This window comes from Neolamprologus multifasciatus, chromosome 2 (assembly GCF_963576455.1).
Source record: "Neolamprologus multifasciatus chromosome 2, fNeoMul1.2, whole genome shotgun sequence".
NCBI classification, from domain to species: domain Eukaryota; kingdom Metazoa; phylum Chordata; class Actinopteri; order Cichliformes; family Cichlidae; genus Neolamprologus; species Neolamprologus multifasciatus.
Window position 1 is genome coordinate 10,811,204 of NC_140440.1, and position 24,109 is coordinate 10,835,312.

Here is a 24,109-nt window from a genome sequence, read left to right on the forward strand (position 1 = left end):
TGCGGCACTCCCTCAATTTAGAATCTTTATTTCACTTAAATATGAGCAGATTCAGTCACGATGCAAACAAAGGGTTTTTTAATGTAATTTTGCAGAAAATGTATAAAATAACACGTCAGAAAAGGCGCAGACACAGCAGCTTAAAGTCACATATGTTGCATTCATTCAACTTTAATAAGCTCTTACCTTGCAGAGGCTCACAGAAGAGAAGAGGGAAGCACTCCTGAGCGCCGTGTCAGCCAAATGAACAATTTCCCACTCAAGCCTCTTCTCTTCAGGTCACCCTCTGTTCACATGTTGATTGTGTGGATGTGTATTGAGGCTGCAGACTTGTGTATTCGCCCAGGCTTATCCCCTGTCAGCTGATTATTGCTCCGCGTTACCAACTCCATCAAAAGGTGACACTTGCAGCTTTTGAGAGGAAAATTTAATTGCGGAGGGTGTGGAGTTCAAGCCGCTGGACGGCCACTTCAACTCAAAATGTAAAAATAGAAGAACACTTATCTCGCGTTTGTTATTTGGCGCTTTTGCAAAAACACCCCAAATTTGGACCGTGATTGATTTTTCCTCATAATAGTTAACACCCTCTCATAAAAGATGACTTGAGTCATCATCCAATTTGACATTACGCTTTTTCAACCTACATTTCTTTTGTTCTTTTAACACACTGTTGAATTTTTATTGTGAAACAGTGTCACATCGGCCCATTTATATAATGATTTTTTAAAATACGGCTATCGTTTTTTATGGGCGACACTAGGAATAAATACAGGCCGCCCGGGCTCGGATAATTTATTTGGCTTGTTGTGTGGGGAAGTGTCGCGGTGTTTCCTCCCCGGTGTCTCCGCTCTGGTTGCAGCCATGAAGTTGCACACATCCCCCGCCTCCTCCAGGCAGCACCGGCCCACATACCTCTGTATCTCTGTGTGCTCTTGTTTGCTTAAGCTTGCGAATCACGGTTTGTTTTGCTTCGTCGCGTTTGCACAACGGAAAGCATACTTCAAAAAAGCGCAATGTTACAAAAGCAAATACTAGAAAGGCAAATATATACACGTATAAACCAGGTGGGATGCACAATTAGAAAGGATTAGTTATGGGGGGCAGAAAAAACAGATGTGAGGCTGGATTTAGAATATGTAACTCTAAACATGATTTTGTTAAACATTGCTGATTGATAAATTACTAGGTGATAAATTCAAACATATCGTAAAATCCATATTAAAGAATGATGTGAATCAGATCGCGGGCTGTACTTCAAGTTTTCTAATAAGCCACTTCAGAAAACTACCGTCTCTTCTCAGATCAAAGACGGGGAGCAAAAAACAACCTCTAATGGACTGTTATCATTGTCGTGTGGTCCAATGCCTTTTTGTGGATTCCCGTGTTATTTCAAGCACCAGTGACCAGCCGAAGCTCTTGGCTGAGCAGGCAGACATGTATTCAGCAGTTAATCTGACGGAGCATCTCGGAGTTATGTGTATTGGAGCGGCCCATTGTTTTCCTCTATAGATTAGCCGCACAAGTACCTCACATAATCGAAAGGCTATAGACAGACTGTCATTGCTTTACACTTCACTATCAGACAACTAGCACAAAGATTCAATAAAAGTCCCCCAGCATGATGTTTTTGAACAATATATTTACTTCCATTAAATAAAACACAATAGTTTTTGAATGCTGGAAAAAAAACATAGTTCCGTACCAAATAGTATACACAGAGCAAAAAAAACAAATAATTTGTCGCAGGAACATTTTTGATTTGAACTTTTTTTTTTTAATCCAGAATTGCTATTCTAAATCGATATTCACACAGACATTAATAATAAATTTATAATATGTTAGAAACACACAACTGGTGCGTTTTAGTATGTACATTCCCTTTTGTTTGCAAGCAAAACATGATTCCTTTTTAGAGATTTTTTTTCCACATGCGTTGATAAATTGAACCTGGAGAGGACGTGGGGTTATAGCGCATTCGCCTCGACAAACAGGAGATGATAATTCAAATATATATACAACCTTTTCAGTCAATAGGTACCGTCCAAAAATCCACCAGAAAACCCTTATGAGGAGTTATGAAAAATAAAACAGGCCTTTTTTTTCTCTTTTCTTTCTTTTTTCTCCGTTTATTTCTTTTTTTCTTTTCCGCTGAGGCGCAGTGTGAAGCAGGCCTGAACTCATCAAAAGGGGAACAAACCTAAGAAGTCCCATTTCAGTTTGACTCCGACCTGTGGTTGAGCTTGTTTCAGTGGTTCAGTCTTCTAGTGCCCTTTTTGAAAAATGAAAAAGTACTTGTAGTAGTCTCTTGTTCCTGTGGCCGGCTGTTTGTGATTACCCTCACACTGCAAAAAATGACCACCATAGCAAGCTATCTGGGATTGTAATCACCCTCAAATCACATTTGCCCCTTCAAAAGAAAGAAAATGAATGTGATGCGATGGGATAATCCCACATGTTTCCTATTAGATTTTAGATTTTTACCGGAGCAAGTGGCAGTGTGTTAAGGAAAAGGGTCGGAATACTGCAAGTAACATTCCAACTGGCAAAGATCGCCAAAAAATTAAAAAACAAAATCTTGATACACGCAAAAAAATCTATAACAATCGCACCACCAGAGATGCCCACTGTCTTTAGAGAAAAATGTAACTGTAAGCGTCCCTACTAGCCATTATATCTTGCTAAGATGATTATTTTTTGCAGTGCAGGTAGGTATTAGACTGGCCTGTCCACGGCATATTGGCAAGCACTCAGATTAGTGGCCGGATTCTGCACACTGGCGTATCCAAAACTCGAGTGCTGCTTGGCTTTCAGTCTCAGGCTGGCCAGGCTGGAGTTACAAGTGTCCCTGTACACATAAGGAGGGGTCGGAGGGGCGTAGGGACACGCCGGCGTGGGCACCCCCGAGTTGAGAGACGGGTTACTGAGGTTATTCAAGTTATTGAGGCTGTTGAGACTGGAGCCCGGTACGCCGGTGACCGCCGATGGCACCATGCTGGAAGTCATAGAGGATATGGAGTTGGGCGGTGAGAACATGGTTTGCGAGGATAAGGGGTTGACATTCATGGAGTTGAAGAAGGGGAAGCTTTTTGTGGATAAAGAGGCAGATGTGAGGCCCTTGGCAGCCCAGTTGTTGTATGTGTAGCTAGGGTACATGTCATCGTAGGGCTGCATGAGTCCATTGAACTGCGGGCCGAAGCCGTTTTTGCAAAGCTCTGCTTGCTGGTTTCTTTCCCTCTTCCTCCACTTGGCTCGCCGATTCTTGAACCACACCTACAGCAAATGAAAGGCAGAGGTTTAGACATAGTATATTGTTAGGCAACAGTATCGTTGTCAGTATGATATATTTATATGGCTCCGTGATAATATGTGAGCTTTATAACTTAATAGAATTAATTCAATTTGTAATTGTTCAAATAAAATTACTGTTTTAACACTTCATTAAAACTGTAAAAACTCCGTGTTTATCTGAGCAGAATACACACTGCGGTCTCTCTGCATTATCTTAATGCGCAGAGGATGTGTATTCCTCCGCATGCTTCCATAAACACGCTGACCTTAATCACACAAGCACAGGGCGACAATCGCAAAATACAAGCTTTGCACCTCTTTCACACGAACAGCAGAACACGACTGGTATCTGTCACCGACTAATGTCGAGCCCCTCAACTGCTAACAACATTGTAAGTGTTTAATTACACTTCATTTGGAAACGGGGATGAGTCATTTTTGGGCTCTTTTAAATAAAATTACGCACCAGATTAAAATATGCCGAGAACTGTGACTTGTGCTAAAACTGATTATTTTTTCATTGTGTACAAGGGGTTCAAATTCCATTTGGCTTAATATAAACATGTAGCCTAACGCTCTAATTAAATTGAGTTTTCACCAGAAGTATATTTAAACAAGACTCCGGTTATTTGTTTTTCATTTTAAAATTATGTTGTACATTATTTAAATCAAATTCCAATCGTGCGTAAAATTTTCAGTGCGTGCGTAATTATGTTAAAGTATTGGATATTTATGGGACAACCGGAAAATTGCCGCAAATTACTTGAATTTATACACACTAGTTGCTTTTGTTTACACCCGAGGGAATACTCACCCTGACTCGGGCCTCTGTAAGGTTGGTCCACACGGCTATCTCCTCCCTTGTGCTCATGTCCGGATAGCGATTCCGCTGGAAAGTGGCCTCCAGTTCCTGCAGCTGCTGGCTGGTGAAGTGAGTCCTCTGCCGCCGCTGTCGCTTCTTTTTGGAAGGGTCATCTGAAGAGTCTTCATTTTTATTTTGTATCTTCTCCTTTTCTGTGAAGAGGGAATGAAGTACTTAAGTCATCACCCAGATCATGGCCTGCACAATGCGAGGAGAAAAAAAAACGATCCGAGGCTCCCGTGGGAACAGTATCACTTAAAGGATTTATAAAAATAAATCTTTTGTTTACTTCATGTTTTGGGTTCTGAATTTCCGTTGACTTCTAGGGTTTTTGTTAACCTTTTTACTTAACGCAATTACTGAGAATATCAGAAAAAGTCGGGCTAATTTTATTTGACAACACAAGCTGTTTTCATTTACATAACTGAAACTTTTTCACTCAGCGCCGCACACAGACAGATGATCTTTTAGTAAAATGACAGCTGTAATCGCCTATTTGCATGCATGTAAAGCTCCCTTTACTTTGACTGATGAGAGCCATCTATTGTTTGAAATCAAGATGACATCTGCGGCGTCTTGCAGAGAACATCTGCACTCCGGGCGGTTCTTACCGACAGACTCCGGACTTGATGTGTCCGACACAGTGTGCACTTCTAACCGGTGTTTAGAGTCCACAGACCGCTGCAGTGGCTGCAAACTAGAGGCCATCGCCAGAGCCGTGTGGTGCGTGGAGGCAAGTTTATTCCCTGTTAGGTGATGATGGTCTATGTTTAATGGATCCCTCATAGAGTTCATCGGTAAAAGATCGCACAACCTTTAGTACAGGAAGGGTAGGCGGAAAGTCCGACTGCGGAATGTGCTCAGCTCTCCAAAAAACGCACAACCTCGCGGATCCTCTTGCGGTTGAGATAAAGCCTTCTTTGTGTTTAAATTGAAAAACGCTTTAAAATAGGCCATTGAGTTTTGCCATAGCATCGGTGAAAAACAGCGGCTACCTCGCCTGACTATCAGAGTGACAAGGACAGGTAGGTGATATTAGATCCAGAGGCATACACACACTACACCGCTCACTGTTCATTTCAGCTGTTGCCTGAGCACTGTCTATCCAACTGCGCCTCTCTCCAGACCTCCACGTCACCATGTTGCGCCCGCCCATATTTTCTCTGACAGGCACATCCATGTGAATATGACGGCGTGCCCAACCAACCGGAGCTTGCAGAAACAAGATATGTCTGCCAGTGTGTTTATGCCGGCGCTGGCGCTTATTTCTCTCTTCCAAATAAAAGCATGTAAAGAGAGATGGGACGCACGGTGTACCCGCGGCGCTCCAAAACGCCGTTGCGCAGCAGCCCGAGACCAAATAAAAATGAAAATAACACAGTTTGGCCTCATTTTATGAGATGGGTCCAGTGGCCCAGTAAAACGATGTAGTTCTATTGATACCCAAGTTGAGCTTCAGGCTGGTAGGCTCTGTCAGTGCAGTTTACTCTGGGACTCCGTGTGAATAAAGCCAGCCACTGCGCGGATTGTTTTGAAACCACAAAAAGAAAAAAGAAAAAAATAGCTCAGTGAATATCAAACACAAGCACCTCCTGGACCACAAAGAACCCGTGAAAGAACAAACAACAAATGTAACTAAGGACTGTGCCAGCTTGACCCCAAATTGTCTGTGAGCACTTGTCAACTGATGCTAATTGCTAGGCGCGCGCATTACCTTAAAAAAGAGCACATGTGCACATTGTGCTTTCATATGGACACGAAAATGCTTAATTATAACTAGCATGTTTTAACTCAGTGCTAGTGCTCAAATTACATAAAGGTAACCGGCAACATACTGAATGTTTGCATTTTGCGCCTTCAGTTTTATTGTGCATTTACATCACGGTCCAAAAACGTGACCACGCTGACTTTAACTGGTTTGCTATTCCCTGAATCCCGTATCCATCCCACATCCATCCTGGAAAAGCATTTTCAGTCATACTAGTTTTCAAATGAGGCGACTCTCTTGACCTTCCCAGACTTGAGGTTCACATATTCATTAAATCAACTGACTGGAGCTTTATACCACGCAGTCTCAGTTTGTTGACGACAGATTACTTTATCTGGGTGCTTAACTGGATCTCTCCTCACTTTGTGTTTGGAGTCCATAGCCGTTGTCAGCGAACCCCCCCTTGAAGTGTTCTTTTTGGCAGAAAACCTAATAAGACTCTTAATTTGACTAATTATTTCTAATGGAGCACTTTTAAAGAGTTTGAGCTGATATGCGAGACATTTTTTTTAAAGATCTAATTCCTAAAAGATTGTGCCGCATTAAGGCAAAGCAAACATGTCTAATCAAACAAATGCGACTTTGATTTTCATAGGCGGGTGGAGAAACGTCAGCTGGGTAACAAACAGGTGGCTGAAGTGATGGAGCGACCATAAAGAGATAGGCAACATCCGCGCCAGTTAGTGCGATCAGGAGTGCAAGTGAAAACATACATCTAAATATAGAGACACTCTAGTCACATTTCATCATAATCATCATCAAGATCATCATCATCATCAAAATCACACTTCCACCCTCCACGTGGCCAGACTAAAGCCCATTCAGCCAGCACATTTGGGACTTGGCGCTGTTAAGAAGTTATTGGGCTAATCCCGTGAAAGCCCCTCATATATAAATACCAGCAGACCGTAGACTGCATACAACACACACTCGCATACACTCAGACACACACTCACAAAGCCTCTAATGTAGAGCAATAAAACCTTGATCATAATTCAATTACAATCCACCAGGAGTGGCTTTATTAACATTAAATTGTAATGAATGTTTTATTTATCATTGCAATAACAAAACTTTATAAAGGGTAAAAACCAGTAAGCCAAATTTCATGTAGAACAACGACAACAACAACAACAACAACAATAATAATATTAATAATTATAATAATAGGTATTACCTTTATAATGATGATACCTTTTATTGTTAAAAAAAATAGCAAATAAAATATTATTTAGTGCCTTATTTTCCGTTAAATAACGGACGGTCTGTTGCTCCCCTTTTCTTCCAGGCGCATTGTAATACTAAACTTGAAGTGGATTATCGGTTTCCTCTTCATTTCTACCTTCTGAATGCTTTATCTCTCTTCTGCGGATTACTGCGTGCAATAGGCCTCCACCATAGAGGGCCATTAATTAGCAATTCAGTCAATATAAGGGGAGACGACAAGGCTTTTTACATAGGATTAAGCAGACATCAGATTCCTCCATTAGGATATTCCTCCTCACGAATTGGCTTTCATTATACATGTAGTTTTCCCCGGAGTCAATCCAACAAGCACTGCATATATTATAGCAAAACAGTTGACGCTGGTGTGTCTATATTTGCCGGCATCTCTCTCGATCACCCATTTTGATTTTACTTATCTTATTACTCTTAATCAGTGGTGGTTCACGACGAGCAGCTAAGAAGCTACAATACGCGACCGTCACACATACCCAGCAATGTCGACCAAATGAAACACAATAAGACTTATTGGTTATTCGTCAAAGACACTAACAAGACCTGATGTGTTTTCCGTGTCACATGAGAGAATAATTAATAATCCCATCCTTTTGTCGTTCAGGATTGCAGCTTTAATTTAGTCTGATGTCGGTTTTAAGGGATTTTGGAGACTACCATTTATATGAAAGGCTCTCAGCATATTACAGGAGAACTGACGATTAAAAAAATCTGTGAAAACTGCCGTCCTGTGTTAAATGTCATTAAAAGTAAAATTAACAATACAGTGTAATTTGTCATACATTAGCATATTTTTAAATTATTTTTAAATGAACTAATTAACTTTGCTATGCGAAGCGGCCATCCTTATCAAATCCCGGATGATCAGAGTTGTCTGTGCTCTCCTTTTTCTGCTCTGGTGCCGTGCTGATCCGCATCCGACCACCAGGTGTCGCTCTAACATAGCGAACCAACTCGGCTCTCTCACAACTTCTCCATATTGAGGAGTAAAAGGGCCGAAATACAGGCATATAAAAAAAGGCTACATCAATATAATGAAATAAAAGAAAACATCAAAATACCACATATGCGCACAAAGCAACTTTTAAAACACGAATAAACAGATATGAGCGAAGCCGTGAGGATAAAATGTAGGAAATTAATGATATTCCTCTGAAAAATTAATCTGGTCTTCTGATCAGAAACGGCACAAACGAAGAGGTTGGGCTCGCTGGTAAACCTGTTGCCTAACATGTAAATATGCATTTGTTAATATTGACATGTAAGTGTCAATATAATCTGTGGTACTTCCAAAAAAGTGCATTAATAATTGTATATTATTGTGTTTTACGTTTTGAGATTTTGGGGACATTTAAGATATCTAAACGTTGACAAATATTTACCTTTTTTTTATATTGTTACTATAGGTTTGTAAAGCATTTTCTTGAGATGTGGAAAGTAACACACTCTTTTTCGTTATGTTACTAAATGATTTTCTTTTAATTTAGGTGAAGTGAAAATTTGTATCAACCTGTGTAAACTAACACACATTTTTGCAAAAGCTTTTTATTTCTATTAGAATGAGAACATTTGAAATTGTTACTCACCTATTTGTGCGCAGGTGGTGACCAGTTTACGGCAATGGGAGTCCATTCTGATAATTCAAAGAAACAGCTTCTGTAAAAAGAAACAAAAAAGCCACAATTTGAAACTGCGAAAAAGTCCTCTGAGTCGTTTATTATCATCAAACTCTAACTGTGCAGTCAATAATTCGGGAGCCTACGTGAGGACTATGATGTGGTCAAGGGGCAATCCTTTGATTGTAACAAGAAAGAAAAAGAAAAAGAATTCCTTTTGAAAACTCTTATATTTGAGTGAATGGCAAATGATGATAATGGGACAAACATAAAAGCATAAATTTATAAGAGCATGGCGGGATTTCAGCGGCGGTGCATGATGATGACACTATTGCAAAATGTGGATCTTGATGAGATTTTTTAATTTTAATTTTTAATTTTTTAGTTTGAACGTGCCATTTTTGAAAGAATTTTGAGTTTAACTTCCGGTGTGCACGAAACAAGGAATATATCGCAATAATCTAGTGAATAATCTCTTAGTTTTGAAGGTATCTTTTTTTTTTACTTAATTCAGATAAATTACAGTTCATAACTCATCGTGATTTTACGTTATGTGTTTTTTTCTTATTTTTGCACGGTGTGGAAAACCCTTCATGTGTTTTGCACGAGCCGGATTCTGTGTTTTGGTGCTGCCTGGTGCAGTTGGGAGTGGAGTGATTCCGTAGTAAAATCATGGGATTAGAGTCTGATTGAGATGTCTGTCGGTGGGATATTACAAAATTCATTATCGCAGCCCTCATACTACCTCGATATGAAGTTACACAGATGGGATTTTATTAGTCCAGGCTCACAATGTTTGCTTATGATAATTCAAGTCGGGGGAAATTTGCATCCAGTCATGCTGTTAACCATTTTCCTCAGTTCTTCTCTTCACCTGCTCTACATCATCTGCGAGTTTTTTTTTCTTTCTCTTTTTTTTCACCCTTTAATTCAAAAGATGCAGATATTGGAGGTTAAGTTTTACATGCTGTGTACCTGCACAACCGTTCTTCGCATCCCTCCTCTGTATCCCCGCTGCAAAATGAAATAGTGGGGGTCACGCTGTAAGGTGTAAGGTTATTGCATGCGGCTCGGTGTTACCTAATCAGTGAAATTTAATGAGAGGTTCGTCCAATATTTCAGCCTGTCGGTCTCTGAAGTTACACACATTTTTTTTTAAATTTATTGTTATTAATTTTGTTTTATTGTGGGAAAATTTAACTGCAATTTCAGCTCTGAATTAACGACTTGAGCATTTTTCTTTCTTTTGTTGTCTGTCTTTTGTGCAGGACGCTTCAAAATGCGAAGAGTACCTTTTCCTTTAAAGTTACAGAGGAAAAGCATTTTTTTTAAAAAGTCGGAAGTTGCCCATTTAAGACGAACATCACCTTAGTATGATCTTTAAATTGCCTCATTCATTAAGTCAAATTTGAAAAGATATATGTGGGCAACTGTAATAATAATAATAATAATAATAATAATAATAATAATAATAATAATAATAATAATAACAATGCAAAATATTTCTAACGGCAATTGAACCTGACAACACGTATTTATGTAGATTTCGCAGCAGTTACCCCATAGGAGCGGTTTTAAAATAGTATGAGTATTATGATTACTTATATTAATCTCGTTCATCCTTTCATTCTCACTTCATGGTCTCTCTCTTCTTTCACCATCAACAGTTGATAAGAATCAGTGACTCACGTGGCATCAGGCCCAGTGCAGACAGCAAACTGGCATTGCCTCTCACTGGCTTTACTTCTGAAATTAACACAGTAGGCTGGAGCATGAGACTGCAGCCTTTACCGGGAGATGAATCGACTAACCTCCACCATATGGTCCTGTATTAATTAAAGGCGTGAGACCGTGAACGTCGCCTCTTTTACCCCCGTTTCTTCTTTCTCTCAGTTTCGAAAACAGACTCGGAGGAGGGTGAATGACATCTAAACTCTTTTTGGACACTTTCTGTTAAAATTGTTATTTGCAGCTTGATTATTTCTTAGTTTCCAAACTGTTTGTCAGCTCACAGTTTATCCATTATCTTTGAAAATGCATTTTCAGCTCTGGTCTGAAGCTAAAAATCAAAATAAAACGCATAATTCTGAAATCAGCTTTAATGGCTTATGTGATATATTTTATTACAACCCTCACCGGCTGAACATTGATTTATCTCGTTCTTCTTCTTTTTTTATTTCCCCACACTCCATCACTTCTAACGATACATCATTATCATCCACTGACCTGTAAGGCAAACCCTGCCCTCACATCACTTCATGCTCCTTTATATTGCAACCATGGCTTTTAAATTTACATCGGAAAGGCACAGAGCGCACAAAGCGCGAGGTGGAACAAATTCCTTCACTCGCATTAACTCACATCTCACTTTTTTAAGCGTCTCCACTCTTCTACTGTACTTACCAGTTGTAGACACCGGTGGGGAGGTTGCTTTTCCCGGCCGTCGGCGTTTTATTCTACAAAGATGAGATAAATTCCACCGTCCAAACGCACCGAGACACCCGTAGTTCTGTCTACAGCGACAAACCGAGCAACTTCAAGATCCAGTAGCACAGAAGTTTACGTTTCTGTCCGGGGAAAACCAGAGCGTAGCATGTGCTCTCCCACTATGTATCCAAAAAGAGACGCACCACTACCTTTAGGATAGTTTCATTTATGCGCATAAATAACCATCTATTTACAGTGAGGAGAAACTGCGAAGGAGGCGCTTTCATTCGAGTCTCCTCTTGGTTCGTCCTCTTCTGTCTTCCTCAACTTTTTCCCCCTTGAAAGACGCTCCAAGAGTGGCGCAATTTTTCCTGCTTTTGAGCTTAGAGAGGGACCCCGTGTGCGTATGCGTGTGTGTGTGTGTTTACGCGCGCGCTTTTAAAGGGGTGTGTTTGTGTACGCTCATGTGCCTGTGTAGTCTAGCAGAGGGCAACTCGGAGCGTCTCAGCTTTCAACAATAATCAAACACACACACAAAAATTCAGTGTCATCTTTAAAAAGAGCGTGTTAAAAAAATAAAACACGGAGATTCCTGATAGGCCATCCCGACAGGCATGCAAAACACACAGCAGTTCAATTTGCTTAAACCCAACCTATTTACAACCAGCCACTTAACCGCTTATTATATAAACTCTACCCGTGCAAAAATAAACACCGAGCATGGCTGCAGATTCCTTATTTAACCAGCTCACTGGCCTTTATTTTTAATAAAACGCTTTTTAAGGCATTTAGTGATTTTTAAAATTTCTTTTTATAATCCAATCAGCAAAATGAGTCCATTTTACACAAGCTGGTTGTTGTGTCATCGCACACAGCGGTGGATTTATAATTTAACTAATTTACACAACGCAATATTTTGAATATTTGGAACTGCAAAGTATTTAAATTGATGCATTAGGCTCCGCCGGGGCCAGATAGCGCTATCGTGTTGCGGATTTATGTGCAGATGAAGTGAACAGCTGGCTCGGATGCAAATGTTCTTTATAGATCCGTTTCGTTAGATACAGGCTGATTTTCCATTCGCATCTTAAGTGAGGCAAGCCGACCGGACGTAGGCCTGCATTCCCCGCGCCTAATCCTTGTTTTACATTTTTAGTCATACTCCCATTAAACAAGTAATTAATGCACCCATCCACATGGGAATTTCTAGGCAAATGGGGACACTGAAGCAAGTGCGCATCATCTACACGCCACCCTCGATCAAAATTTGTTGAGTAAAGGATGGCTTGATTTCTGGGATCCAAACACATTTCTGATAAATACCTTATATAGATAGATGTAATGGAAAAATAATTTTTATAGCTTATTTGGTCTTCTTATGTAAGAGTAAAGACATCAAATTAAGCTGGGCTTTAGTCAAGAGAAATCCCTCTTAGTCTTCCACAAAGGCCCGAGAAAACCATATTTTATTAATTTTCCTCTCGCCAAACACACATGCACACTGAGTACGATGGGTCAAATGCAAACCAATATGGGGGAAAAAATAAATAAAATAAGCATATTTGCCAAAACAGCTCGCTCTTTCAAATTTTGACCTCTGTGCTTTAATATTAGTTGTTGTATTATGGGACAGTCATGCACAAACACTCCAACACACATGCACCATCGCATAAAATGTGAGTAAAAGGACCCAGAAGCCAGAAGAGAAAACATCAGCCCTGCATGTGCACATCTTCAAATCACGCCCCGCCTGCACGCAGAGATAAAGAGGGTGAGTAGCGTCTGGAGAGGCATGATGGTTCGGTTATATTCTCCTCTTACCTTCTTATACAAAGAGAAAAAAAAATCAGTCAAGAGCCTCCTCTTTCTCACGCAGAAAGGTGCAGAGGAATGCCTGAAGTTCAGAGAAGGCTGGCGGGTATGAAATCTTTCGCCTCGGGGGCAAACCGACGGCTTCTTTTCATTTCAAGCGCTTATCGATTCGCCGTTGTCATCTTTGGCGACGCAGAAGGACACTTGAAAGAATTTCTGATGGGGCTGTGATGTGAGAAACAGGGTGACCTGCTCCGCTGATGCTCTCTCCTGATTCTTAACGAGCACATCAGCGCGCCAGTGTCAGTGTAGTTGGACATTTCAACTTTTCCTCCTCCTGCATACTGGAGAGGATTTTAAAACACTCTTTCCGGCTTTTATGTATATCAGCACGCATCCCAGCCTCCACTTTAAAGACGAGAGTTGATAGACTGCCCGGCCTGTCAGCCACAACAACCACACACAGTCTGAAACCAGAGCCGCACTAGTTTGACTCAGTTTAAGTTTTATTTTGAACGAGTTGTGTTTTTCTTCTTTTACTCAAACTTTCACGAGGACTTAGTGCAGCCCCAGAGTGTTTGCTATTGCTGACTTCACTGTGTGCGTGACACCAGACAGGAAACGCAATATATTTCACATTTGAACCAATATTTAGATGTCTAAGGCCTGACAGCAACGACACCATTTAAAGTCGCTTTATGCAGATTTTGTAAATATGCGCAAGCCTTATAACCAAATATGCCACAGCCCCACATTTCTCCACAAATAAAATCTTTTCCACATTCACGTGAACCCTCTGCTTTACCAAACTGCACTGTGACACAATAGTTGTGCTGTGAAATTAGGTACACCTTAATTTCCACAGGATGCAAACACTAATTATCTTGGTACAAAAGATACCTTTTTCCACAAACGAGCCTTTTGTATCCTGTCCATTGTATGAAGAATAAACGAAATTAGTGCCAAATGATAAAAAACATGTCTCTGACTTCTGCTGCTTTTATACCATTGTTAAAAAGCTAAAATAATCCTCTATCCCATAATATCCAGTGATGTATATGACTGTCATCATGGCATTGGGAAGCTTGAGTAATGCAAATGTGAGGTGGTTTCATTATGCAAGGGTTTTCTTAGCCTGAGAAACCAGGCTCATTTTCGCTCTATTTTTTCAAATTTTGCCTCAAACCACATGTGATTGTCGCCTTGAGTTCTGTCTGGCCAACACTCTGTGGCCACATAATAAAATTTTAAGTCAAATTGGTGTTTCCAAAGCCACAAATCTTTAAACAAATCAGTTTATGTGCTGCTAATATGCTAGAAATAAAGTACTGGCCAGGAACTTTGCTTTATTGAAGGTTGTGACTTCTATACAATTGCAAGGGAGATAAATATGAAGAAAAACGCACGAGTCAAAGATGAAAATAGAAGAAAGAGAGAAGGAAACAAAATGAAAGGCAAAACATTAGATGAGGCATTCTCCACTGAGACAGAAATATCCTGTATGTATTTCCATTTGTCAAGTATCACTCCAAGAACGTTATTAGTGAAAAAGCTGCCTGTAAATTAACCAAATTAAAAGGGTGGCTTTTTGATAGCTCTTGAGCTTGTTGAGCGGCTTTATGCCTGATCCTTACTATTCCAGCGCTGTCACAGTACCAAAGGGAGATGAGCTACACCAACGCTAAGCACTCCAACTCAGCAACATGGCTTGTGGTTTAGGACGTAATATGCAAGGCCAGTAAATGACTTACATGTTAGGCTACCCTCACTTCTCCCGACATGCCCAACTAACAGGGTGTATATTTAAAAAGTACTCAGCTCTTCGTCTTTGTCTTCTTCTGTAATTATCCTATCCTCGGCTTCCAAAGAAAATGCTTAGCTGATGTCATTGTGGTTTTGGCCCCCCGACTGCTCTAATATTAATCCCATGCATGAAGCAGCTTAAAACGAGTAAGGACTTCTTTGAATTAAACTCTCGGTCGATGTTTTTATGTGAACATATTAACTCCTGTCATTGTGGGTCAGTCAGACAAGGCTGTCTCTATTCCTCTTGACTTTGGACATGACATGGCTGTGGTCAAGCATGATTAAAAATGTCCCTGAGACCGGGACGGCATTCATTACGCTGACAGTCACAGACAGACAGCAGAGCAGCACTTTATGGCACACGGCTGATCTCGGGGATAGTAATAGCCGGTGTATGCATAAACACATGTGGCCTCAGCCTTAATCACAGGTGCGAGTGGGCCAATAAATTGCTCAAGCAGGTCTCTGATCAATTACATGAAAAATCAATGGGAAGCTGCCACTAACCTGCCTAAGGGGAAATCGGCCAAGAATGAAATTGGTGTGATAAAATGACTATGATGCCTCGCGCCCCGTCGATAACATGTAAAACAGTTCAGCTACATGCTAACTCGCCTGTCAAAAGACTTGAGGTGGAACTAAAGGTCACAACTGGAATCAGATTAGTCTTAATTGGTCTACTGTGAGACAAGGAATGGAAGCAAAAAAGAAAAAAGGATGGTGATGCTGATTTCAGACTGCACTGAGCAGAGGATAGAGAAAATGTGTAGAACATGCCCTTAAGATATATATGAAAGAGAAGCTATACAGGTTCATAAAACAGAACTGTGCAAGTCGAAATAACGGCACAATCATGGTGCTTAACAAAAGGTCAGAGGATCATTAAAACGGTTTCAATTCATCCTCAGGAAAATATAGATATCAGCATCGTATTTTCAACAGTTAAGACATTTTACTCCAATCCACCAAAGCTAAATTCACTCCAAATTCCCAGGTACTGACGATGCCACTAGCTCTCTGTCAGGCTTCAGTTTAGCTGATCGGAGATACTGAACTGGAGCGCTTGACCGTTCTTGAGGTGCTGCTATTTTTTTTAAACATTTTAATTTGCTTGTACCACTTTTTGTGAGTGAAATTTTAGTCTGTATCAGTTTTTTCTTTAGCACTGATTAATAGGCATCTCAGCTGTATGTCTGTCCTTTTCACCTGACACCACCTTACTCCACCTTGGTGTTCAAATATGCTCATTTCTGGCACAAAAACAAACAACAGCCAAACTGAGCCAAACTAGAGCTCAATGCAGCAATGTCCATCTCAGCTCAAGACCAGCTGATGCTGTTGTTGTGAGAAAGCTTTTGATGATGCTAATACATAACCATGTCATCTCAGCAGCCTGATTATCCTGTAATCGCATGACTAACTATGTTGCTCAGTGTCCCAAATTTTAACTAAAGGTTTGTTTAAGATCCCCAAATCTCCTCTTTGGAAAGTTCTGCTGTTGAGAACTGAGAGAACTGAATTTGTAGACAAATCTGAAAGCTACAAAAATGTTTGCCTTAAAAAAATATAACCTATGTAGCTTTACGGGTAGCTGCAGGTTGATTTGGGTTAGGGATTGGGAACCTAAAAAAATATTATCATGTAAATTGGATGTGCTGGGCTTTTCTTTAGGGTGATTTTAATGATACAGATCAAAAGAACATCTCTACGTAGCAGACAAAGGCTGACAAAGATAAAAGATATAAAGACAGAGTGAAAAATAGAGAGCAGGAGGGAGGGTGGATAGGATACGGCTAATCTAAAATCAGGATGCTAGTCCCGTGTCATGTGTTCTGATTAGTTCCAGTGTTTCATGCTCGTCTCTCCTTTTCATGGAGCCGCATCGCTTGGCTGCACAGTACACGGGTGCACCGCAACACAAGGACCAAACCCACTATGTAGTGATGGCATGGGGGAGAAGTTTAAAGATGATGCATCTCAGTGTCATACCCCAAGCATCACAAACCGTAACTGTGTAAACTGATTTATAAGAAAGAGCATTGCAACTATTAATCTTTAGAGAACTGTGGATGCTTTCACATATAGACCTCAGCAGCTCCTTGGCCTTTTCCTTCAGATCTGTACTTGAGATTCACTAATCCGTCGTGGGGAAACATCATAGAGAAAGCGACGGAGGGAGGTAGACGTGTGTATACTCATAACCCTACATGCTGGATGCAAGATTTGCTGTGCGACTCTGTAAGTGTGTCTGTGTGTGCAGGGGTTTCTGTGCAAGTGGCGTGGAGGAGAGAAAAGGAAAGGAGAGGGGGGGACGAGGCTGTGCGTGAACGAGGAGGGTGAGGTGGGGGTGTCTAATCCAGTCCCAGTGTGAAACTGTTGACATTTGTTCTTTTTTTCCCTTCATTATGTGACTGGGGCTGTTTTGCGCTGGATTAGCTACAAATCTCCCATGCAGCACATTCAGCATGCCACTAGTAGTTTAACTTCATTAATAATGGATGAAGAGATTGTAATCCAGGAGTAAGAGAGCATGCAAGCATACCATGTGCAGGCAGAGACAGACAGGGAGAGAGGGCACCCCTCTTGTAAAATCCGATTTTTTTTTCTTTTCCTGAGACAGTCCTGTGCTGGTAATAACATTACTGATTACTGCAACCTACAGGTAGTATTGCATCAATACTTTTGTCTCAGGTTGTAATTTGCTCGAAGCCCCTCAGTGGTAGAGGTGTGTAATCGAATACGTGGAGGGATGAATAAAAGGAAGGGGGGAGACTTCGGAAGTCTCTGCGGTGCATATGGTAGTGTCTTCCATTGATTGTGTTTACTCAAGCTTCTCATTGCAGACTATTATAGTAGACCAGGGGACACACCCTGGCCTAACAGCAGGATAAGGGGGATTAAAGGTATACATATTCACAATTTCTGTCTCCACTGCCACTTTTGATTTCTGCCACAACAATGGAGATATGGCCTGAACAACAAGGGCCGGCGATTGGAAGTAGAAAAACAACTGTTGACAACGATAGTTAATTATCTATCGTGCTATATTAATTTAATTATTTCTATTTTAATCATCTATTGCCACTTAATTTGTTATCGTGACCCTGAATCAGATAAGTGAAAGAAACAGGATGGACTTTTTTATTTCCATACATGCTCGAATACTTTGCAGTATTATAATTTTGTGTTTTCTTTCAACATTTCTCTAAATGCTGGTTAATATTTAGCACAGCTACTGACAGAAAGTCGAGAGCTTTTTACAGTCATAGGTATCCATCAATTCATTGTGCCTAATGACAGATCAGAGACCATGAACCATTTGACCTCTGCTTATTAGACAGAAGCTTGTAATCCTTATGAGAGTCCACCACTGCCAGTTTGTTAATTATGTGACACTTTGCTATAGTGGAATTATTCAGGTCAAAGAAAGATAAAAGGACAGAAGATCAACATAGAAAAGAGAAAGCCTTTGATCCTACTGCTATGTATCCCAGGCAGATGGCCAGTTATATAGGAGAAGGTGTTTTACTTTGCTCTGTTGTATATTCATTTAAAATGAACTGGATCTGCTGTTAAATTATGTTATTTTGGCTACATTTGATGATGATTCTAAGAATGACAAAATTGACTTTAAATTTGCATTTTGTCGCCCTCCACCAAGCAGCAGTAGTTCAGTATACAGATACAAAATGACTGTAACGTGATGCAACATGATGTATCAATAAAACAATGGTGAGAACAGAAAGCACCCTTCCCTTTCGTTCAACTATTTCAGGTGTAACAACACCCATATTTTACAGTTTCACGAGACAGCTCTTAAATGTGGGCTCTGTGGAACTGATATGTTTTACTGAAAAGCGACGTGATGCTAAAGACATTTTTCTGATCTTGTCATTTAGGGACATGTTGGGTACCCGGTAATATGTCGACGATTTGTCACCTAGAGAAAAATATTACGCTTTGGGAGTGAGAACGTGTTGAAAGACAATGTGTCTTTACTGTCTTTTGTAGCTTGTGGCCATCCCTATCGATATTTGAAAGTCTGATTGCTTTTCCTGAAGTAAAACAAATGAAACTGCTTGAGTTCACCACAGCCACAAAACCTGCACAATGTCGTATATTTGCAGCTTGAACCTCTTTAATGAGACAAGTGGACGTGCTTTAACTTGATGGTACTTTTAATTTGTTCATTACTGTTCTTGCGGTTTTAGCACATAATTTTCTCTGGTATTAATAAAGTATTGTGATTCTGATTCATTTTGGCATGAGTAGTAAAAACCTGAAGTGCTTCTGAAAGCCACCTGTTTGAGAACTTCCTGTTTTAGCTGAGCAGAAATCTTGTTTGTTCTTGTTGTGCAACAGTATTGCTCCAGGCTAACTTTCCTTCCCGCTTGAAAGTGACAAGTAGTCAAAATCAAAGCTTTTGCCTATTTATATTTGAAGATCAAAGTAGCACTATAATTAGATGATTAAACTATATTAATCCCACAGGGCAAATTTCAGTATTGAAATGCGAAAATGTGATGTAACCATGTTTTGTCCTAAAAGGAAATTACAGCGATTGTATCGCCACTCCTTGTTACATTGACTGAATAGGAATCGGAGGACCAAAGTTCTCCTTTTAAAATGTCTTTGTTGGACATTCAATAAGATTATTTTTATTTCCTGTCAATTCTATTTAATCTTTTGAAAAAAAACATAAAATCATAATAGTGTCAGAATCGCCCTAGATGTGGTTGACATCTACTAAATACTAATTGTTGGCCAATGAGCAGCTACTGGGTTGTGTGGGTTTAACACTTTGCTCAAGGGCACAGCAGCTGTTGCTGTTGTTGAGGTAGCGGTGAGCCACCTCAACAACATCGAGCACCCAGCAGCGCGCATCCAGTCACAACCCTCCTTGGGTAACCATCAGATCATGTAATTAGCTACAGACAGTTGGAGGCGCAGGGAATACCGGGCGGACAGCTTTGATCTGTGAGGTGCCACATTGCTGCAAATCAATGCTTAATGGGCTAAGCTTAGGTGATGTCATAGTTCATTGTAATGGCAGTTGCCATCTCATAAATAATACTTAAGATTGTTTCCAAGTACATCTTTTGACTGACACGCTGGTTTGCTTCAGGCTGGCGCTGCTGACCCCTGGCATGTTGTGAATGTCACACAACAGTTTCCATTGTAATGAACGGAACAGACACACACACTGTAAGAGATGACTTTCATTGCTAAATGAATTTTCCAACATAAGACACTCTGACAGATGGCACACATTTATAACAGCGGCGGTTTGTCCTTGCAAGAATAATGTCACATGTATAGTTTTGAGACGCATGATTATAAAAGACATCGAATTCCTTCTGATGTAGACACGAACAGTTGTGACAAACACAGATACATGTTACACATGATAAGTGTTGTGAGAGTATGGAAAAACTGGCCTAAACCCTCACACAAGGGTACACGGAAAGAAATAAAGTTTTCAAGTCAAGAAGAAAACGTATTCTCCCTTTAGGTAAAAGCTTTTAACTGATTACTTTTAAAACACTACGATTAAAATAAACTGAAACCACATCATGACATAAATAAAGCTGGGACAATTCGCCCTGAAGATGTCCCCTGTAAGGATACGACGTGTGAGAGTGATTAATAATTTCCCAGAAAGGTCGATATGCTGAATCTGTTTTTTGTTATCATGAATTGATCAATGATTATAAAAAAGTGACATAAAAAAGTGAAATTTGCCCATCACAGTTAAAGGATGAGCTTCCAATTGTATTTGACAAATGCTTCAAAAATGTTCAGTTTATTGTCATAAAAGATTGAAAACAGCAGCAAATCCTTGACTTTAAGAAGCTGAAGTCAGCAAAAGCTGAAGTTTGAGTGTTTTGCTTGCTGGTGCGTTTGACAGTATAATAAGTCATCATTTTAAGTGCGTATTGAACAAAGTGAATGCATTCCACAGGTTGATTTTCTCGCTAGAGGACACATGAGCAGTGGTTGAGATAGCACATGCTGCCACTCCCTACTCGGTGCTTACTTTCCAAAAGCCCCTTATCCTCATGTAACACACGAATAAATGATATGAGCGCCAGAAAGTAGATGTCACCATGTTGGTTCTTTTATGTTTAACACTTTCAAAATAATACGCAGCAGGGCCATAGCCTCATCACGAAAGGGACATTTACTTGATACATGTGCTAATGCTGAGTGCAAAGTTACATCTGGTTCCCCCTGACTGGGAGAAAAGCTAGCCTGCTGACACTGAGGCTAGGCTAAGCTGCCGCGGGACAGCTCAGGCGTTCCGTGTCTTTTGGGGGCTGCAGCGCATGTGACTCGTCAGCCAAGGCCACATGAGCCCAAGAGCATTCCTTGCTCTCTCTAATGTTTCAATTAATTTCAGGGCTGTCACGAACTGTGTTTAGCTAACAGGAAACACATTGGCATTGACGTGAGCTCACCGATTGTTGATAGATGTAATTAGAACAGCTAAATCTCGCTCCACATTGTCTCACACAATCGGGCCCCTTCACTATGCCTTCCTCCCCACTCAGGTCAAGTCCGACAATCTTCATGTTTTTAAGTTATAGCGCTACTAAAAATATTGATTACACATCATTTTAATGACACTTTTGTGCCAAAAACAGGCCTTCAAATGTGGAGTCTGATTGTTTATTTATATATATATATTTTTAATTCTGGAGATATTTAAAAGTAAGACCTAATTAAAGAGTGTTAAAAATGTCCTGAGCAGCTGCACCAAAGCCAAGTAGTGACATGGCACGCACTGGAAGTTGTGACATACTCATACAGTTTTCCCTTCCAAGTTTTCCTAACAAATCTGGCAGATTTCAAAAACTGTAACCTACTGATCACAAGAAAAAAATCTTTCACCTTCAGGCTAGTCCAGCATTGGAATACTTTTGTAATGAAAAAGGGATGAGATAGTTTATTATTTGGAGGAAAAATCTGAGGAGTGTGAGAGAAAATAAAGCATGGGAGTGGAACCAAAGCCTTCATTATATGACTGATAATGCCTGATGTGACGGATCACGCAAACACTGTGCATCCCTGGTGGTGCACATTACTTCATTTTGCATGTGTGGCGAGACAAACATTCACTCGAGGCAATTTCATCGCTTTCTCCTTGCTTTTGCTTCATATTTTACTTTAATAAATACAGCACAAGGCAAATCAGATTATCAGAATTAATCAGTACGTTACTGGATCCAGTTTCATTTCTCTGATACTCAGCCACGAATGACCCTTTGAACTCGCCTCGTATCCTGACAGAATTATCTGAAATTGACAGTCAAGAATAAAGTGTGAATATTTAGGCCAAACACCAAGAGGTTATGCAGCTGATGAATAGGACCTGAGAGGCTTCTTGGAAAAATCACTGTGTGAAACCTGAAATGTGCATAAAACAAACAGCGTGCGGTGGTGATGGCTATGAATCAGATATGTTAGGTGTAGTTAAACAAATATCTTGCGTCTTAGTGAAGATGATGAAACAGATTAATCAGAGGAATGTGATTAGGAACCGTATTGATTTTCAGACCAGAAAGACAGCCAACACTAATGAAGCAAAAGTTTTGTTTCCTTTTCCTGTTACATTACTTCAACACTTTATCAAAGCAGCATTATAATGTTCAAAGAAATTAATTTTGCTGTTAAGGCACAGATCTAAGTTCTGCTTCAAGTTATACAAGTAGATAACATCCACTCACCCATCCATCTACTTCCCATCCCAGCAGACTTTGAGGGAGAGGTGGGATGCACCCTGGGCAGGTTGCCAGTCTGTCACATGGCTCGCAAAGGACATAGATCTTTTTTTCAGTGCAGGTAAATTACTGACCAGTTGCTGTAAATGCACATAAATACTTTCAACTAGGGGTGTTGGAAAAAATCGATACTGTGTAGTATCGTGATATTTTGTTTGCTAATAATGTATCGATACAGGGACAGCAGAAATCGATATTTTGTTACAAATTTTTTCGTGGACTGGAACATGCTCTGACTTCAGAGCATGTTGATCCTTTTTCTGAGCAAGAATCCTGACATTCCTTCACTGTCCAAATGTGTTTAACTTGTTTTTGGCAACAATAAACATGACAGTTTACTTATTTTAATTTAAGACATGTTTTATTTTAAGTTTAAAACTTTTTTATTTAATGTAAAATTATATTTTGTTTTAATTTACTTTCAAATTCTTCAGTTGCTGAAGGGGCTGCATAGTTTTCATAAACTGCATAGTTCAGAATAGCTATAATTGTACCAGATGGTTGATTCAGTTAAGTTGGACTAGACTGTAATACAAACCGTTCAGTTTGTCAACAATAAAACTGAAATGAGAGAAAGACTGAGTGTGAGACTTTGATATTAGAGAAAATGAATATTGATAAAGTTTACCTTTATGTACAGAATCTGAATATCGCAAAATATTTAAAAAAATTGCAATAATATCGTATCGTGCGTTAAGTATTGTGATAATATCGTATCGTGGGATGTATGGTGATTCCCACCTCTACTTTCAACAGTACTCCACTTTCAGTTTCATTGCTGAACAGAGCGATAGGAACATATATGTTTTAATCACTATAAAGAACGAAATCTTTAAAATTTAGAAGTGTGTTGGCTGTGAAAACACACTGAAATAAGTTTTTTTTTAAAGGATAGCCAATGTTTGCTGACAGATAAAATGTTTACAGGATTTGCTGCAATTGAATGGTGGGCTTCAGGTAGTGATTGATTGATATTTTCCACTGGGCAGTGAGACATGAATTCAGCAGAGGTTGACAGGTTACAGGTCCATGATCCTTGCAAAGAGAACTGCGGATCCCAGAGTATGTTGAAGGCTTGGCCCTTGTAGACCACCAACCGAGTCTTAACCCCTTCTATGGTGCTCATGGTTATAACACAGTGCATTCTGATCAGCGGACCTGAAGGGCAGTTCAAATACCGTCAGGTCACCGGGGGCCCATATTAACAGAAGCAAGGCTTTGTCACCAATCCCACTCAACTTCAAGGATCTTTAAGGGAAGCAAATCGATCAATTCCTGACTCCATAACTGTTCTATGGGCATAGAGAAGAAAAACACTTTGAAGAACATTTGGGCTCAAGAACTCAACTTTACCTGCACCTCGAAAGAAAAAATAAAAAATAAAATCTGTTAAATGAAGGATCACAGTGCCATATACTTTAAAATAAACTGGCAACAAATTAGTAGAAAGCATGAAAACTATGTCATAATTTACACTTTTTGCCAGCTGACATAAAAAAAGAGCAGGAAA

At 40.0% G+C, this 24,109-nt stretch overlaps 1 protein-coding gene across 3 annotated transcripts; it reads right to left on the reverse strand.

Moving 5' to 3' along the window:
- Positions 1-2,105: 2,105 nt before the first annotated feature.
- On the reverse strand, positions 2,106-20,663 carry pitx2 (paired-like homeodomain 2). 3 transcript variants are annotated; one of them, XM_085181510.1, is made up of 4 exons: positions 11,177-20,663; positions 8,744-8,813; positions 4,103-4,302; positions 2,106-3,270 (listed from the first exon to the last, which is right to left on the reverse strand). In XM_085181510.1, the coding sequence occupies exons 2-4, from the start codon at positions 8,787-8,789 to the stop codon at positions 2,713-2,715; spliced, it is 804 nt and encodes a 267-aa protein (XP_085037636.1). In that variant the 5' UTR covers positions 8,790-8,813; positions 11,177-20,663; the 3' UTR covers positions 2,106-2,712. The 3 variants fall into 3 exon arrangements, with proteins under 3 accessions (XP_085037636.1, XP_085037645.1, XP_085037626.1); XM_085181519.1 differs by lacking the exon at positions 11,177-20,663 and having other exon boundaries at positions 8,744-10,154; XM_085181500.1 differs by lacking the exons at positions 8,744-8,813; positions 11,177-20,663 and adding an exon at positions 4,762-6,986.
- Positions 20,664-24,109: the final 3,446 nt, after the last annotated feature.